Below are 18,280 nucleotides of genomic sequence, written 5' to 3' on the forward strand. Positions count from 1 at the left end.
AAAAAAAAAAAAAAAAAAAAAAAAAAAAAAAAAAAAAAAAAAAAAAGAGACCACAACTGAAGTTATTAAATATAATGAGCTTGCACTTCTTGGCTGCCCCGTCATTTCTGATTTTATGAATCCGAAATGAATCGAACATGAAGTGCAAGGTGCCAGAGTGATTTTGATTCAAAGCCCAACATAAGGATCTCTGTGGTGTGCCAGCAGCACAGTGCTCTTCAGGGTATCAACCAACATATTGAAACTGATTTCATAGAGAGAGAGCAGAAAGACAAGAAAAGAGGTGCAATGGGAATGGCTGTGATGGATTTCCCAACCTCCATCCCGGCCATTTTCCTCTCTGATGACAGGTGAAGTCAGTGTGATTGTCACTTGCATCTTGGGCTCGGTACAGGACGTCAGAATGATGGCTGCTTCCTGGACAGATCCCTTCACCTCATATTTTTCTGGTGTTACGATCTGGAAGAAAATTTTTTTCAAAGTTCACTGTACATACAAGTAGTTGGCAATCTTTTCTCAAAGTGAATGGTGCACACCCAGTTGTTGTCATCTACACTCAGTGGGCACTTTGATAGGAACAGTTATTAGTTTATGTGGAAAGTGGTGGACCACTTTCCACATGAACCAATCAAAGGCAGAGAGGTCCGAGAGAGCCTGAGGCATTACCAATTAAAGTGGCCACTGGAGAAATGAATTGTGGTGTGACAGTAGTAAAGATAGTACTGATAGTTGTTTGGGGAGGTGCTCCACAATGCGTGTGAGGAGGCCCTTGGTTGGCTTCTCCAAGCAGAGCAGGACCAGGTTGACATTTTTGTCTCCACGAAGAAGGAGGCCTTTGGCTAGGACTCCGACCCTCATCACTCCCTTCAGGGCTCTACACGGTTACAGGGAAGATGAGGAAATATGTAAAAGAAAAATTAAAATGCCATCATACTGAACCGTTAAATACATTCAAATACAAAATTTCATTGCGTTATTGAAATAAATTTAAAAAAATGTATATTCCTACTTGAAAAAAGAAGAATTAGACCTATGAGTAATGGGTTTAATGATTCTGAAACTGAGACCATGATTTAAAAAAAAAAAAAAAAAAAAATACTGATACCAGAAGACAGAAAAAATTTACAATTAACAGTATAACAAATGTAAATCATGAAATTATTGTTCTGCCTAAACCTTTATAAATGGCTGTAAATTTTGTAAATATTACTCATCATATTCATTGAATTGTCTTCCAAATAAGTCTCAAGTCTCCATTTTGGTCCAATTGTGATCGAGTGATTAAGCTTGTGTAGGTCCACCACCCCTCCTGGTTTTCCTGGTATTATTCTTTTTTGAGCAACTGTATTCTTTCCCGGGACACGAATTGTCCTGGCTTTTGTGAAAACGCCCTTCTCATTTAGACTTTCATAGAGTCAAATAAAACCTAATTTGTTTCCTTCTACTGCTTTTCTGTTTTCTTCCTGTTTATGTCCAATCCTGTGTCTGTAAAAGGTATAAAAAACAGGTACAACAGTAACCAATTTAGTGTACTACCTAGCAACTGCCGCTGCTTGTCATTCCCCGCTCTCTATGGCTGCATAAATAGAAGCTGGAGAAGGAGCTCATTATGATTGAACCTTTTCAACAACTCTGCTGCAGCTTACATGTAACCATGGCAACCACAGAAACTACAGCAAAAAGGGAAACAATGCAGGAGCTGATTTTACATGGAGGTGTGTCATTTTCTAAATGATCTGACACCTACCTAATAAGGTAAATGCTGGAGTTTATCGCTGGAAGCATTTTATTTTCCAAACTGCACTTGCTGCACCTCCAGTGCGTTTACTCCTTTTTCGTTTCAGAATATTTCTCAGGAGGGTTTGCACTCACTCTGCACTGTGTTTGGTCATAAATGTGGGGTTGAGTTAAAAACACAGGTAATGTAAATGTGTAAACTGTTTTGAAGAAGCTATATTTTTATTTTTGTGTGTAAATCTACGGATTGGGAGATGTTTGTGTGTGACACTGGGCTCTACCGTAGCTTGTCCTGCTAAAGTGTACTGTTGAGATTGTATTTGCTATCATGGAGCATTTAGTGACTCATGATGTACACAGGCATGAGAAACACTGAATGTCCTATTTCTTCCTAGTTGCAGATGTGTTTGTTTATGCAGAGCTGGTTCTTTTGTTAACATGTTTTTACAGTTCTGGCAGTAATGGGTCAGTTCTGTACTCAGCTCTGTACTCAGCTGTGCAGTTAACCTGGCAAGGAAAGGCTTGCAAAACGGGATCTTTGCAGGACTCTGTTTCAGAGTACAGTATTTGCTTGAGGACAAGAAAGTGTATTTCTGTGCAAAGAGAGGCTAACTGTCCGAACGTTCCTGTTAACTGTCCTAACGTTCCTGCTAACTGTTCTAACATCACTGCTAACAGTTTTTATGACACTGCTAACTGTTCCAACATCACTGATAAAAGTTCTAACATCACTGCTAACAGTTCTAACATCACTGCTAACAGTTCTAACGCTAACTGTTCAGTAGACAACTTGAAATGTAAGAGCAGCCCAGATGTAACACCTGTCTTTACAGGATTCCTTTTTCTCTTTGTCCTCTTCATTGGCCTTGTCCTGATCTGTGATTATGTCCGAAACCAGTTTGAGGGCTCGTTCTGTGATCGACACAATCTTCTGGATAGACTGGAGCTCGTCTTCTGAGGGGTAGATGGCTGCATGCTTGGTCATGACGTAGCGATCATCTGAAGAGTCAGGCCGACGGGGGGGCTGAAAGACAGAGTTATGGATTATGATGTTTCCGACACTTCTCAAAGATAATGATATAATTTACACGCCACACATCTTGTTGATATAAAGTGCATCACAACTAAAGCTTAAAACGAACATTATTAATTTAATTAGAAAATTCCAGGGAAATTTTGAGTGCCACGGGGGCTACTGCCGGGATGAGTACATGATTTATTTCCAGTGTTCAAAAGTCACCCTGATCATACTCTGGTTTTGAGAAATGTCTTAATATAAAAGACTCTGATATAAAACAATGTCACATCCCTCCATCATGTATTATGTGGGAAATAGCTCATATTCTGTGTTGTTTTTTTTTTTTAATAAAACAAGAGGCGACATGTCTTCAAACTGGCATTTAAAGGGTTAAAATCCTGAAAACTAATAAACATTTGGTAGGTTTGAGCAGAACTGAAGTGGTTTAAGAGATCTATGCAATAAAAGCAGAAAAAAAATATTGATATATGATAATTTTATAGCATTTTCTTTGTGTGTCCTTTTTTGGACGTGAGGAACCCCAGAGGGTACAAAATGTGTTACCAGTGTATAATAGACCTGTAACAGTAACTGACATTAGATTTTAAAAATATGTCAAAAAAGACACTTTCTTGCAGAAATCCAAACCTTCAGCTGTAACACAGCCAAAATGATCAGCAAATCAAAAAAGAAAAGTGAAGAAAATGTCCAAAATAGGACAGAGGGACCCCTGAGGGTTAATAAATCCCATGAACCGCTATTTAAATTACCACTATTATGTTTCTTTCTGTGCTAAATTTAACATTACTGGGGAGGAGAGCAACGCGACTAGAAGTGACAGCGAGAGAGGGCTAGTAGCTTCTCCTCTCCTCTGTCTCAGCGGAGACCGTCACAACTTCATTCACTCTTTTAACAACAACAAAAAAAAAGCAACGAAGGAAGCAGTAAATGGACTTACATATTTAAGACCTAACTAAATGTAATTTAAGACCCAACATGCGGCTAATGTAAAGCTAGCAGAGCTTGGAGAGTTGGTTATCTGGTTGCTAGGCGCACGCACGCACGCACACACAGGTCAGGAGCTGCCGTTGCCATGGCAATGTGAAAGTCTGCTCAGAATTTGGCTTCTACATGGCTTCAAACAACTGCAAATTATGAGAAAACCGTTACTTCTTTTCATAAACCGAAAAGACCGTGCCAGACACTGAAGCCAGAAGTTTCTACAGTCTCTATTTTATTTAGATATTCCTTAAAATGAGTGAGTAAGCTCAGTGCGAAGACAGAGAGATATTCTTTTGAAAAAAAAAAAAAAAAAAAAAAAAAAGACGATTACATTAGGTGTCAATGAGAGTGAGACAGGTATTGCTGCCGGACTCGGCACCCCCCCCGTTTAAATTTTGTGCAGACCCTGCCTGTCAAAGTTACATTTTATGAATCCCAACAACTATGTCTACATTTTCAGAAAGAATTATTTGTCTCCTTTTTACGGTTTGGCCACGAGCTCGAGTTAAAATTAAAAATAAAGGTTATTTTTTACTGCTTCACGCACTCTAGCCAACTGACGCTTTCACTCTAACTTGGAAGAAAACGTGATTTGCACTCCTCCTTTGAGTGCTCACAGTGTGAAAAGTTTATATGTTATGTAAAAAAAGTTCCTGTCTTTTTGAGAGAGCAGAAGTTTTCCTCCGTTTTATAGTTTGAATCACATTTCTACATGCAGGTATGAGAGAGCTGGGTGACAAGGTTTGATGTTTATTTTGCATCTATGTATCTCAAAACAGAGATAGTTTCTGTTGTGAGCATGAGGAAGATAAATCCTTGATAGAGAAGTGGCAGAAACACACATTATGACAGACTCATATTCTGACATCTCTATTTCATGTCAGACTACTCACTAAAGTAAACTAAAAAGTAAAAAGTAAAGAAAAATGACCAAAGCCAAAGCCAAACTCCTCTGATGACATTGACACTGATGTGTGGTTTACAAATCATCAACCAGGAAAGTAATGAAGATTGGTAGGAAAGTAATAGTTTGTGGGGTTACAAGGGGGCAAGACTTAGAAAACCCAAACAATTTCCTCAAGTTAAATGTGAAGTGATACAAACTTAAGGTCCCCACATATCCGTATTGGTATCATCATCAAGACCTACCACAGGACCCTGAGGCTGCAAGCCAGGCATTCCAGGCCGGACTCCCAGTAGACCAGGTGGGCCAGGAGGCCCCTGTGGATACCCTCCATCTGGCAAACGACGGCGGTCGTCCCAGTGATGCTGCTCCTCTTCCATACGTCTCCAGTACATGTCTTCTTCGTAACGCCTGAAAACATAAACCACAGCTCCTCTCCACGTTCAACTTTTTCAGATACATCATTACCTTAACCATTGATGAGAAATGACTGTAACCATACCGCATCTCCATCCTCCAGCGCTCCTCCTCCTCTCTTCTTCTCCAGTACTCCTCTTTCTGCATCTGCTTTCTCATCTTCTCCTCTTGAATCTTTCTGGCTCGGATGCTGGGCTTCACCTCCACCTGCAGATCTGGGTTCACCTTTTTCTATAGAACAAAACGCATAAAAACTAGAATTACAGCCTTGAAGTTGTATTACTCCGCCAACCAGTCAAAGTTGCAACACTCTCAGAGCTTCTTCATATATAACTGCTGCTACATTTCATGCTCTGAGACACCTGATGAATACACTATGGTGGAGCAGTGCAACTCAACTCAAGCTACAAACCTTGTATTGCAGGCGATGCCTTCGACCTTTAAGATGCATTTCCTTTGCGTTTGGATCATTGAAACTACATTCACACAGCTTGCAGTGGAAGCGGATGACTTTGCCTTCGTCGTTTCTGACCTAAAATAAAATTCACATATTACTCTCAAGATCTAAATGTGTTTCTATTTCAGAGGTTTAGGTAGGCTCAAGCCCATGCTTAGGGTCTGTGAGAACTTACTTCCTCAACATAGTCATGACCGACAGGCTGGACGTCACTCTGCAGTCCAGCCAGGGCCGATGTGGACAGAGAATCTGACACTTCAGCCTTGGAGTCCTGAGTAACTGAAGAAGGTGTCGCAGGTTTAGAAGTCTCCACTTTGGTCTCCACTCTGGTGTCTTCCATCTTCACTGTGGTCTGTAATTTATTTCCACCTGCATTTCAGAAATAACAATGTAGATTATTCATACTGTGACTGTTAAACACTGGTCCGACTGGTCCTTAATAACAAAAAGACTAACTGCTTTAAGATGGCTCTGTGAGGAGGAATTTTCATCGTGGTTAATATGTCTGACATGACAAGTATCATATGCCAGGAACACACTGGCCGCATGGTGGTGCATGGCAGCTGTGGATGTCTTCGTTTTCATTTCACTGTCCATGTTAACGGGTTAGAGTGAACACACGCACAGCTGTGTCGTGTGACCTAGAGATTTGCCGTCTTTCAGTAAAAATGGACACAGAAAAGACCCGTTGATGTCATACTGGCATCATACCAGCAACATTACGTAAAAAAATGCCTTCCACTATAGTTTCAATGTCTGAATCTGAATATGATAGACATAAACATAAATAAATTTAACCACAGCATGTGGAGACAGAAACATTTGAGACGTTTTCTGTCAAAAATAAATCAGAAATTAATTATGAAAAGAAATCCAACATTCAGTAACCTGTAAACTATGTAGAGAGACAGAGCTAGAGCCCGACCGATATTGGATTTTTGGGTCCGATGTGGATATTAGGGAGTAAAAATGTCACAATGTGACACACACACTCGTATATCGTGAGTGTAGTCTCATATGTTTCACAGAGACCTGGTTAAACGACAACACTCCCAACCGCTGTGTGGATTTACCTGGCTTCACTGCAGTACGAGTGGACAGACACCAGAGCAAGTTGGAATAATAAAAGGTGCACTGGTTCTGCTTGTGAACAATAGATGATGCAACCCTGGTCATATCACAGTGAAGGAGAAGATCTACTGTTGGAATATTGAACTGTTGGCAGTACAGAGGGAGTTCTCAAACATTGTCACCATTGTTGTTTACATTCAAACAGAATCAGAGCCTGCAGTCATGTGTGACATCATTCACAAGACTGTTGTAAGAGTACAGACCCAGCACCCTGATGCATTCATTGTTATATTGGGGGATTTTAACTATGTCACACTCACCTGACTGGCTTCACTCAGTATGTTGACTGTCCCACAAGGGAAAATAAGACACTTGATCTGTTGTATGCAAATGTCAAGGAGGCCTACACAGCTTCAGCTCTACCACCACTTGGCAGATCAAATCATAATCAGATTTTTCTTCAGCCTTGCTAAAAGTCCTGTGTACTGAGGCAGGCTGCAACCACCTGCTGATTCAGGAACTGGACCCCAGAGGCCAGTGAGACTCTAAAAGGCCGTTTTGAGTGCACAGATTGGAATGTACTGTTGGAGTCACAGGGAAATGATAACAGCAAGGACCCTAACCTTGAATGGTTGAATGTACCATGGACTACATTAACTTCTGTAATACCAGCAAGGAGTGTACACTGCTTTCCAAACAACAAACCCTGGATCACCAGTAACATCAACACCCACTTCAACCAGAAAATGGGGGCCTAGACAGAGAGAAGCTCAGGTGTGTGTAACATGAGTTGAAGAGGAGATTAAAGCAGGCAAAGGAGGACTACAAAAGGAAAGTAGCTGCAACACAACAATACCAGAGAGGTGGGGAAGGGGATGAGGACCATCACTGGCTATAAAGAGAAGAACAGCCAGGCAACATCAGGTGATGTGGACAATGAGTTCAACCTGTTCTACAACAGGTTTGACACAGCTTCACCTGTTCTCTCTCCCACTGCTTCAGCTACAGCTTCTCCTACAGCATCTCCTTTACAACCTGACACTGCAGCTGCAACTCCCTCCAAACTGGGGTCAAGTCTCCTGTCCCTTACAGCAGAGGATGTGAGGGCCGAGCTCAAGAGGCTATGTCCTGGAAAGGCAACAGGTCCGGATGGTGTGTGTCAGAGGCTGTTAAAGGACTGTGCAGCCCAGCTGGTTGAGCCTCTCCAGATGATCTTTAACTTAAGCCTACAAATAGGGAGGGTCCCGGTCCTGTGGAAAAAAATCATGTCTTGTTCCAGTACCTAAAGTAGGGTGACCAGCTGAGATAAATGACTACAGACTGGTGGCCCTCACATCACACATCATTAAGACCCTGGAGCAGCTGCTTCTCCACCTTTTGAGGCCACAGGTTGAACATGCACTTGACCCCCTACAGTTCACCTACAAAGAACATATTGGAGTGAATGATGCAGCCCTTTACATGCTCCTACAGGCCCATTCTTACTTGGATGAGCCAGGTAGTTAAATGAGAATTATGTTCTTTGATTTTTCAAGTGCATTTAACACCATCCAACCCCGCACTCTTAAAGGCAAGCTGGAAGGGATGGGGGTGGATTACCTGACAAGACGACCACAGTACGGCAGGCTGGGTAAATATGTCTCAGGGACAGTGATGAGCAGCACTGGGGCCTTCAGTGAATGGAGCGACAAGAACTGCCTCCTTCTGAACACCTCCAAGACCAAGGAGATGGTCATCAACTTTCAAAGTTCTACGCCCACCCTTCAGCCAGAGGGCAGGTCATCGAGGTAGTGCATACTTTTAAATACCTAGGTGTGCAGCTGGACAGTAAACTGGACTGGTCAGATTGAATTTAACAACACAACTAGAACAATCAGCAGAATAATGGGCAGTTTTCATCATTAACCCACATTCTATAATGTAGTTAACTCTGTGCTCCAGGCTGCAGCTACAAGACACACCTGATGGATGAGCTACAAGCTAGTCGGTCGACAACTGAACATTTCTCCATCTGTGTGTGACAAACTTTCACTGGATGTGTGTGTTTTTTGCAGTGCTCCAGTGTGTGTGACAGCGCTGACCCGCCCCTCACACACAGGGTGTGTGTGTGTGTGTGTGTGTGTGTGTGTGTGTAACAATGACTCAAATGTGCTGCACTTGCAACACGTGTTTACTAACCAACAAAATTGATCTTGGGCGTGTTGACTTTCTTCCCAGCTGAGCCGGAGCTGGCAGCAGAGAGGTTACTGGCTAACGGGTTCTTGCCGCCCACAGCACCACTGCTGACAATGTTGACAGGTTTCAGGTAGGGGGGGCTGGAGCTGTTGGCAGGGGAGGAGGAGGTGGCCGCGCAGAGGGAACTGGTGGTGCTGGAGCTGCTTGGGGTGGCTGTGGTGGTTTTGCTGGTGGCAGCTGTGGTGGAGGACGATGCCTGAGTGATCATGCTTGGCTCAGTAGACGGAATGGGTTTACCAAGTTTGGTATGAAGCTTCACAACCTGGAGGGAAAGTTCAGAGCAAAGAGCAAGTATGTAGTAGGTCTGAGGTTTCCATGTAACATTGACAACACAGACTAATGATTCCCAACAATTTCATTTATTTACCTCTTCAAAAGGAAAGTTTCTTTCCTTATTTTTAAATTATTTCATAAAAAAAAAAAAAAAAAAAAAAAAAAAAAAAAAAAAAAAAAAAAAAAAAAATCAGTTTAACCCCTCTTCTGTAGAGTGTGATAATTCATGTTATTTACATGGGTTGTGTGAGGTACTGATCTATCAGTTAGCTGCAGTAGATTCAGAAAAGCTGAGTGATGAGCTGCTGTGGACAGGGACATCAGGAAAAAAAAAAAAAAAAAAAAGCTCAGTTTTTCATCAGTTGAAGCGTACAAATTATTTCTAATATTTTCACATCTTTATCTGATGTCAAACAGTCTTATACTGTGGAACTGCTTTTTCTAAACCGTTGAATGGTACATGTTCCTGTGCACGCTCATCTGTCTCACTCAAACTGCTGATTTGTGGAGTAATACAGTGTACGCTGTAGGTGTGCTTTATGCATTCCAAAGTGAAGGGCTGTTTGAAGATGAAGTGGTGAAAATATTAAAATTAAGCCACACTTTTACTGTGGGCATGTTTTTTTGCACATAGCATACTGATCTGAATCTACTGCAGATAACGCACTAAAGTATACATCAGTTCCTCACACACCCCCACGTCAAATAACCACAACTAACACTTTAAGACATCTGTGTCGGTTTCTGTGGGTGTTCCAGTTTCCCTCTAAAGACCAAACATGCAGGTTCAGTTAGTGAGCAACGTATACCAGTCTGTAAGTGTTATAGTGGATGGAGCTGCACCCCATGTTTTGCAACTGAGAAATTTTGGCAACAATTAATATTATAAAGTAGTTTTTGGCACAGACACAAAAAGAATGAAATCTTGTTGTACTGCATGTTAGATTCAAAGTGATTTAGGTTAACACCACCCTGAGCCCCTAACTCATGCCCATACCTTCTGGTGCTTGGCTCCACGGATATGGGCAGCATAAGCGTCGGCACCAGTGCAGGAAACATCGCACAGTTCACAGCGGAGCTGGTTCTGAGCATTGCGGGCTAACACCCCTCCAGCAGTACCACTGTTGCTGCTGCTCTGGGAAACCTTCAGTGCTGCCTCCTTCTTCTTGTGCTTCTGTCCTTCCAGATGCTCCTTGTAAGTCTTCAGTGTTCAGAGGGAGACAGAGAGTAGCTGCAGTGACTGATAATATCCATTTGGGACATGAATGAATGTATTGACCAACAGCAATTGAAGCAATAAGATGGGATGGATCCAGTGGATCAGTCAGTATTTGAGAGGATGATGAGGTTTGTGTGTTAGACGTGAGAGGATCATCTTCACAGTCAGTCTGCATGGACATGTTAAAGCCACAGTTCATCTCACAATGTCAAACCTTTCACATGAAAAACATTTGTGCTTCCTGCTGAGCACTCTGGACTCACCTGGGGGCCGGCACAGCTGATCTTACAGACGTCGCAATAGTGGATCTGGGGGGGTTTGGGTGGCTGCTTGGGTCTAAGCTGTTTACTCTGAAAAGGGGGTTTCTTGGTGAAGGAGTTCCCCGTCCATGCTGCCGTCGCTGCTACAGCTGCCACGGCCTGTTTTTGCTGCTGCTGCTGCTGGTAGTAGCTGGAGGCTGCTGAGTAAACAGCTGCTTCGTAGCCCGAGTATGAAGTTCCTGACAAGAAGGATAAATGAATGGATACCTAAAATCTACTCACTGTTGTCTTACCTTTGTTAATTAGAAAATACAACTTCAAACTCCTAAAAAAAATAAAAAAATAAATAATTAAAGAAAATTCATGGTAGATGTACTGATCTGGCTACACTCTCAAGAAAACAGAATATCGACGGGCAGTTCAAATGCAACTCACCAGAGTAGGTGACAGCGTTTGTGCTGTACGTTGGACTTTGGGAGTAGGAGGGGACCACAGAGGCGGCAGCAGCCACAGGCTGGACCGTGGAGGTCACCGGGTAGATGGAGAAGGTGGATGACGCTGGACTGGGAGCAGCTGGTTTTATCACGGTCACCTGTCGAGTCTGCTGGCTCTGAGTGTATGATGTTACCCCCTGGCTATATCCTGGTTTGGGGGCTACAAGACACAAAGTGACATACATCATTGATAATGATGTGTTTTGACATTTTACCTTTTAAGAAAAAGAAAAGAAAAAAGGCAGCTCCTGCGATTTGGATATAGCACTGGCCAGATTGATAATAGGACATTTTTTTAATTTATTGTTCAGCCTTACTTTGGACCCCTCTTTTTTGAGAACTGTAACACATTTATGTGATGTGGATGTTAACTACCTGAAATTAAAGTGAAAAGTCAGTGCTGTAATCTCAATCATCGTTTTCATTTCCAATCCTGGAATACTGTGTCCAATAGGACTGCAGTGAATATGATAACAGTGATTAATGTCCCTCAAAGTTATTAAACCATTTCTTGAAAACCTGTTAATACACCTTGCATAATAACCTCCAGTTGAATAAACTTCTGACACAGTTTCAACAAAAACTGAACATTATAACCTTCATGGGGGGACTGTTGTATTAAACTGCATTACTTTCAGCGGTCAGTTTATTATTAGGAGAACCATTAGCTGAGTGTACTTACCTGTCTGGTAGTAGGAGTCTGCCACGCTGGGTTGTGGCTGTGCGGCAGCGACAGCGGCTGTAGCAGTAGGCTGTTGGTAATACTGCTTACTGTCATAGGCAACAGCTGGAGCTGTGGACCGGACATAGGAGTAGGAGTCCTGCAAAGGACAAAAGTGGTACAGTTACAGGGTCGGCAGTTCAATCCCCGGCTCCGACTGTCCACATGTTAAAAGCTTGGGAAAAGACGCACCCCAAACATATCAGTTTTAAATCAAAGGAACCTGTAAAGTAGATAAATTCCATCCATTGACCAGTATTTGTTTTAAATACATTGGCTCACAGCTCAAATGTTATTGAAATGTTATTATGCTGAAGATCATGTGACCTTCAGAGTACAAGTAATTATTCCGTCACCTACACATGTTTTTCCCGATTCATTATTTTTTAACCAAAGAGTTACACTTACTGAGACAAGTAAGGAGTGTGAGTAAAGTTTGAACCTGTTAAGCCCTAAGGATGTTGGGAGTATGCCTCATCTAGACAGACATACCCAAAATAGATCAAGAATAGCTCCACAACTATCACATCCATATGTAAGAGCTTGGTCACTATGGATAGGTAAGACCTGAGATAATTTATTCCATGTGTCAGTAACATTGTGACTGTTACTATAGCTGAGTAAATTGTGATAGACCAAAGAAAAAATTAAAAAAAGGAATTTCCTCGCCTAGAATTTATTTTAAATCAGACAGTGGATAACACCATGAACGCAATGGTCCCATGCACTGGGATGCCACTGATTTCATTCATCAACTTCATGACAACAACTGTAACAATGTAGGTAAAAATACCATAAAGCACACAAATTCTACAAAGGTTTAAGTAAGGATGGGGCCAGGCTGACTCTCCATTTGGACACTTGGATAGCCAATGTGTGCCAAAGGGTTTTTTTTTTTTTTACCTCTTGAAAAAGGAAATCTGATTACAAAATACTGATGATTTCCACTACAGGAGGCTATGTAGACACAATACAAGCCCAAGTCACTTCATTTACCCTGTGCATCATCAGATTCTAGATTGTGCACAACCAGTGTGTGTAAAAAAAAAAAAAAAAAAAAAAAAAAAAAAAAAAAAAAAAAAAAAGTATAATTTTGTTTCCATTTTGCCTCTGAATCTCTTCTAGGGCATCTAAATTGCTATATTATGATGATTCTACTTCATAGACATTGTAAAAGTGAAAACATAAAACATACTTTAAACAAAGTTCAAAATACAATAAAAGTTGAATTGGCCTTGTGTTACATGGGTCTAGTATTGCAAGGAAGCAAGTCTCACAGGAGTGTGACATACCGTTCGAAACCTCCTGAGATGTAGAAAACAACAGTGCTGTGATTTTAAAAACAGCAGTACCACCAATTGTGCGCTAGATGGCAACAAAGACTGTATAAAATTGAGGTTTGGGGCTCAGTCTCTGCTATCCAGGCCCCCATCTCAGCCAACTGACTGGAAAATCGTATGGATAGACTCAAAATACCACGATTGGGTAAGGAAACAATATTGGTTGCTTTACATTAGAACCGCGTTGGGATTTGATGGAATATTTAGTCATGAACCCATTATTTGACATGTGAAATGTAAAATGACCATGGCCCCATGTTTGCTTTGGGGCTGACATGAGCTGGTTAGCTTAGGCTACGCTATGCTTGCTGTAAATGGAAAGAGTAGCTTTTTCTAGTTTCATACGACACCCAGAATGGTCAGATGGAGCAAGCGGATTACATGTACTGTCGCGTTTCATTTAGACTGTCCATTTACATCGATAGGGGTCTTATTTTGAAACAGAAATATTAAAATTATTGCCAATCAAATATTCTTTGGACTAAATACACTTGGACTGTTGTAGTGTTGTGGTAGTGTTGTGGTAGTGTAATAGGTTAAAAAAAGATGATATTATTCTGAAGAGGTTAAAAGTGCAATTGAGTTTAAAAGCTCATAGTTAAAAGGAATAATTCATTTAAAAGGCAGAGTGGGTCGTGATCTGGCGGGATCGGGGATCGATTGGTTGGGTCTACGCCCACAGACAGGAGATTGTTGGCGGGGTTTTCCTCACTCCTAGTAAAGCTCTGGTCAAGGAAACACCAAATCACTGTGTGGTCATTTGTCCATGTTTTACAGGTATGTGGTTGAAGGGGCGAGCAATGACATTGTTCCGATAGTTTTTGTGGGACATGTTGACTGTCAGGAGAGGAGTTGTGTGATGTTTGAGTAGGATGAAACTATGTTTTTCCGAGTAGTTGAAGGTGGAGGTGGGCGAGCGAGGCTGCCGCCATCTTGTATAAATACGATAAGCTAAGCGTCTTCATTGTTTACGTTTGTAGCACAGTTATATCTTGTTTAGTTAATTAATTTGGGATGTGAACATTCAATACAGTATGTGCAAATGTGTTCGAGTTCAGCAGAGTTGCTGTCATGTATTTTATTTTGACTGACTCCTAGTAAAGCTCTAATCAAGGAAACACCAAATCACTGTGTGGTCATTTGTCCATGTTTTACAGAGTACAACAGTAGCGTTAAAGCCTTGTCTTTCGAAGCTTTTTTAAAAAAAAAAGACCCCCACAGTGTTTTATCGATTCTTTCAATCATGTATCGCACCATTCTGTCTGACCGGGTACCTAGTCTGTCGGGCTTAAGAGGTTAAGCTGTGCTCTAATTTCCATCACTGAGGAGGCTACAGGAACAGTGCTGATCTGAACACTGACTCAAACAACAGCTGACCTTATATGGAGCACCGGAGGTGTCATGTAAATGGTTACAGAACAATTGATTAATTGATAGATTAAACAATAAGGGGAATAAATAAAAGATTTTACAAATTAATAAATCCAAATAGACTAAATTACTACGCATTTCATTAAATCATATTTAAATAGTAAATAAACTGCAACATTAGACATGTAAAAATTGTTATTATATTTACAAAGAAATATACTTATCTATCAATAGGCAAAAAGTCAAGTTAATAGGTGAATTAAGGAGATTAATTAATGAATACCCAAGCAATTAATAGACTTTTAAAAATCAATTTCACACACAGACACACACACCTCTCTAGAGAGAGCTAAACGTTTTGAAGTGTGGTTCAGTCTTTTTCATGTAAGGGTGGAAACATGAGCGATCTCTGGACACTTGCAGTGAAAGTCTGTCACATACAAAGAAATGTACAGATGTCAACCAACTAGCTTGTAGCTCATCAGTTGTGTCAGGTGCGTTTTGTATGCTTATTTGAACGACCCTTCGAGCCTCGCGCTGGTAAAACAAATTAAAGCGATGCAGATCAGTCTTCACAGGTCGAGACTGGTGTAAATTTCATATTAAGGCAGAAAATGAAAAGGCAGATGACAGATGGAAATACAAGTGAAAAAATGAATAACCTTTTCAACTGACTTAAAGAATTTTTTTTTCTTTTAGGTATAGAGCCCATTTTCAAATATTTTACTTGTATTATCCAATTCAAATATCAATTAATGAACAAGATTCATTCAAGAAAATCCAATTATAAATGGTTAAAATCTGTATAAACATTGTGGTCCTCCAGAGTTTATAAAGACAATATACAAATCCAGTTAAAAGTTTCTCTACCTGGTAGTTCTGTGACGTGACCGGCGGTGGCGGTGGAGGGACTTCAGGCTGCCGTTGAGGGTAGCCGTACTCAGTGGCAGCGTGGGTTGGCTGGTACCCTCCATAAGCTGCAGCAGTAGCAGCCGCCACAGCAACAGGTGCCGGCCTAGCTACAGCTACAGTGGCTGCAGTGGGAGCGTAGGCTGCTGCCACAGTGTGTGCCGCCACAGGAGCTTGATGAACTGTGTAACTGGCCACTGTGGTGGGATGTGTGTACGCTACCCCGGCAGCTGGCTGCTGACTGGTAGAGCAAAACAGAAGAGAAATGTCAAAGCTGTTCACAACCTGTTGTCATTTCTATTGCTTGTGTCCTAGAGACACACAGTGCAAATGAAACCCATTTGAAGACCAACATCACTTAATGATTCAACCTTAGTACCAGTGAAACTCATCAACCTGCAATACTTTATAGACACAGAGCTAATGAAATCAAACAGACCATGGATATTCATTTTCTCAACCTGAGCAGAGTTGTTTGGAACAACAAAGTGATGCAGTGTGTGTTGACTGATCGGCTTGTTTACTAGTGAAGCTCAGCACGCATAATGTAGTCCTTGGCTGGAGGCATACACAGTACTCACACTTCCCCTTTGACTTACAAAGCAAATTATTTTGTTATTAAATCTAAACTGCTCCAAAGTGCTAACATTTTTGTCAAGTATTTTTATTGAAGAATGGTTTTAAGTTGTAGGACACAAGAACAGTCAAAGGGAGAAAACAAGCAAGAGAACACGAGGTAGCAAACAACACATAATAAACAGACACAGGAAAGAAAAAAAAAAAAAGAAAAAGAAAAACAAACAAACAAACAAACAACTCTAGGAGTCCCCCAAGAGTCAACCAACCGTGACCTTGAGGCACCAAATTCATGGAGCTCTAACGCCGCTCGTCCAACGTTACCCACCTAGCAATTCATATTTTAAAAAGGTCATTATTACGTTTTTTTTATTTTTCCGTCATGTGGCACAGAAAATCAACTGGGCTGAACCACAATGAAGTATTATATCATTCAGAAACATGAAGTTTTATCTGTTGTTTTGCAATTGTGTGCATTAAAGTTTGTATCTGTACATTCAGTCTTGTAGACTGTTTTCTACCTGCAAACTCTGTTTTGCAAGTGTGCGCACTTTCACACAAGCTTGCAACCTCACTTTAACATGTTGTGCAGCAGAAAGTACATGTGAGCGCACATACATGGCAGGTTTACTACTTGGTCATGTTTAATACACTATAGGTATTGTCTGTTTAGGCTGCCACAAGGGAGAGAGGGTGGATCTCCAGCTTCTTACCATTGCAATTTTCCTGTGTGTGTGTGTGTGTGTGTGTGTGTGTGTGTGTGTGTGTGTGTGTGTGTGTGTATATATATATATGTATATATATATATATAAAATCACAATATAATCACTATTTCTGTCAAGCTTTAAGGTTCCTTTTTACTTCTAATTCAGATTTGAAGATATAAGGTTAATTTAGGTTTAAATATTTTTTTTTCTGTCAGAAGTTGAACATAAATACAAATATACTGAAGAACATTATACAACTGCATATCAAATAATTAAAATAGGGGTATATATATCTCATAAACTAAAATCTTAACTGACCATCCGCAAAGCTTCATCTGGGACTGTAAAGTCTTGCATTGTGCGTACGCTAGAGGATGGCACTGCCTCAGATGGTAAAAAGATTAGTGGTATTACCTGTCTTTGTGGAAACATGCTTTTGACACAATTTGCAGTGCACGCTACTCTGCTTTTCTTTGGACTTTAAGTAGCCAAAGTATCTCCACACTACCAAATTCCTCTGACCCTTCTTTTCAACGATGTCCTCGTCTTTTGAGCCTTGGGCTGTGTCCTTTGGGGTGTCCTCTTCGGTAACGCTGTCTCCTGAGTTTTCATTAACATTTTCTGCCGTCATTTTCTCTTTTATGTCTCTCCCACTCCTGACATACTGGTGGGCACGGGTGCAATAGCCTAAACATTAGCGCGTGTGCCAGCACCGGCTGCTACTCCACCAATGCTCTGTGCATCAACCTAACCTGGAATAACTCTATTCCAGCCACTTGATTTGTTTGGCGCAGCGCTATTCTCATTATCAGTGGTTGTTCGTGTTGTCTATCAAAACAAGGATGAATGAGTTATATCGACGTATCGACCATGTGTTATATTTCTATCGAGGAAAAGTTATTTTGCGATAATTATCTTTATCGTTTTAACACCCAGCCGTAATCAGAGTGATGTGCTGAAATGCCCACTGAAAAAACCTAATCTGTTTAAATGTAGCTTCATGTAGAATATTTTCAGCTCTTTATCTTCAGCACAGCTCCTTCCTTTGGCAGTACATTTTTCTGAACCATATTCCTACACACAAGCGCAAACGGAATCACACCGCAGCCACAGGTCAGCTGAGTGAAACAGAAAGAGCTGAATTTCACTTTGTTGACAAGATAAAGGCTGAAAATATTCTACATGAAGCTACATTTAAACAGAACTCACAACCCCACATCTAATAACCTGAACTATCACTTTTAGGGTACAGCAGGGTTACTGCTTCAGGGGCCTTTTATTGTGGTGGGGAAGCACAGTGGAGAGTCCTATACAGTTCTAGGGGTGAGTTGTAGTCAACCTCTGATAAACTCCACAACAATATTGAACCGCTTGGGAAACAAGAACCTTTGATGCTTAAGGGGGGAGTTGTCTTCTGACCAGCTGTAGCTCACAGTGAACATCCAGCTGCGTTTATGTACCAGCTCTTTCTCATGGTCTCACCTACAGTACTTGTGCTACGTGGAACATGCCACCGCCACACAAAATGATTAATACTCTGAACTTGGTTTTTAACTTGAATTCTTAAAA

At 41.1% G+C, this 18,280-nt stretch overlaps 1 protein-coding gene across 2 annotated transcripts in view; it reads right to left on the minus strand.

Annotated features, from left to right (window-relative positions):
- Nucleotides 1-18,280, minus strand: part of zfr (zinc finger RNA binding protein) — a 29,679-nt gene that overhangs the window by 7,391 nt on the left and 4,008 nt on the right. For both annotated transcript variants that reach the window (XM_023420234.2, XM_023420235.2), the window contains exons 3-15: nucleotides 15,390-15,669; nucleotides 11,770-11,908; nucleotides 11,029-11,247; nucleotides 10,597-10,832; nucleotides 10,112-10,315; nucleotides 8,785-9,103; nucleotides 5,711-5,904; nucleotides 5,491-5,610; nucleotides 5,164-5,309; nucleotides 4,907-5,072; nucleotides 2,559-2,761; nucleotides 724-874; nucleotides 318-459 (exon numbers count right to left, since the gene is read on the minus strand). In XM_023420234.2, coding sequence (XP_023276002.1) covers nucleotides 318-459; nucleotides 724-874; nucleotides 2,559-2,761; nucleotides 4,907-5,072; nucleotides 5,164-5,309; nucleotides 5,491-5,610; nucleotides 5,711-5,904; nucleotides 8,785-9,103; nucleotides 10,112-10,315; nucleotides 10,597-10,832; nucleotides 11,029-11,247; nucleotides 11,770-11,908; nucleotides 15,390-15,669 — 2,519 coding nt within the window. The remainder of the gene's footprint in view (nucleotides 1-317; nucleotides 460-723; nucleotides 875-2,558; nucleotides 2,762-4,906; nucleotides 5,073-5,163; nucleotides 5,310-5,490; nucleotides 5,611-5,710; nucleotides 5,905-8,784; nucleotides 9,104-10,111; nucleotides 10,316-10,596; nucleotides 10,833-11,028; nucleotides 11,248-11,769; nucleotides 11,909-15,389; nucleotides 15,670-18,280) is intronic.

This window comes from Seriola lalandi, unplaced genomic scaffold (assembly GCF_002814215.2).
Source record: "Seriola lalandi dorsalis isolate HSWRI2012SDOR001 ecotype SW California unplaced genomic scaffold, Sedor1 jcf7180002054630, whole genome shotgun sequence".
Taxonomy (NCBI): domain Eukaryota; kingdom Metazoa; phylum Chordata; class Actinopteri; order Carangiformes; family Carangidae; genus Seriola; species Seriola lalandi.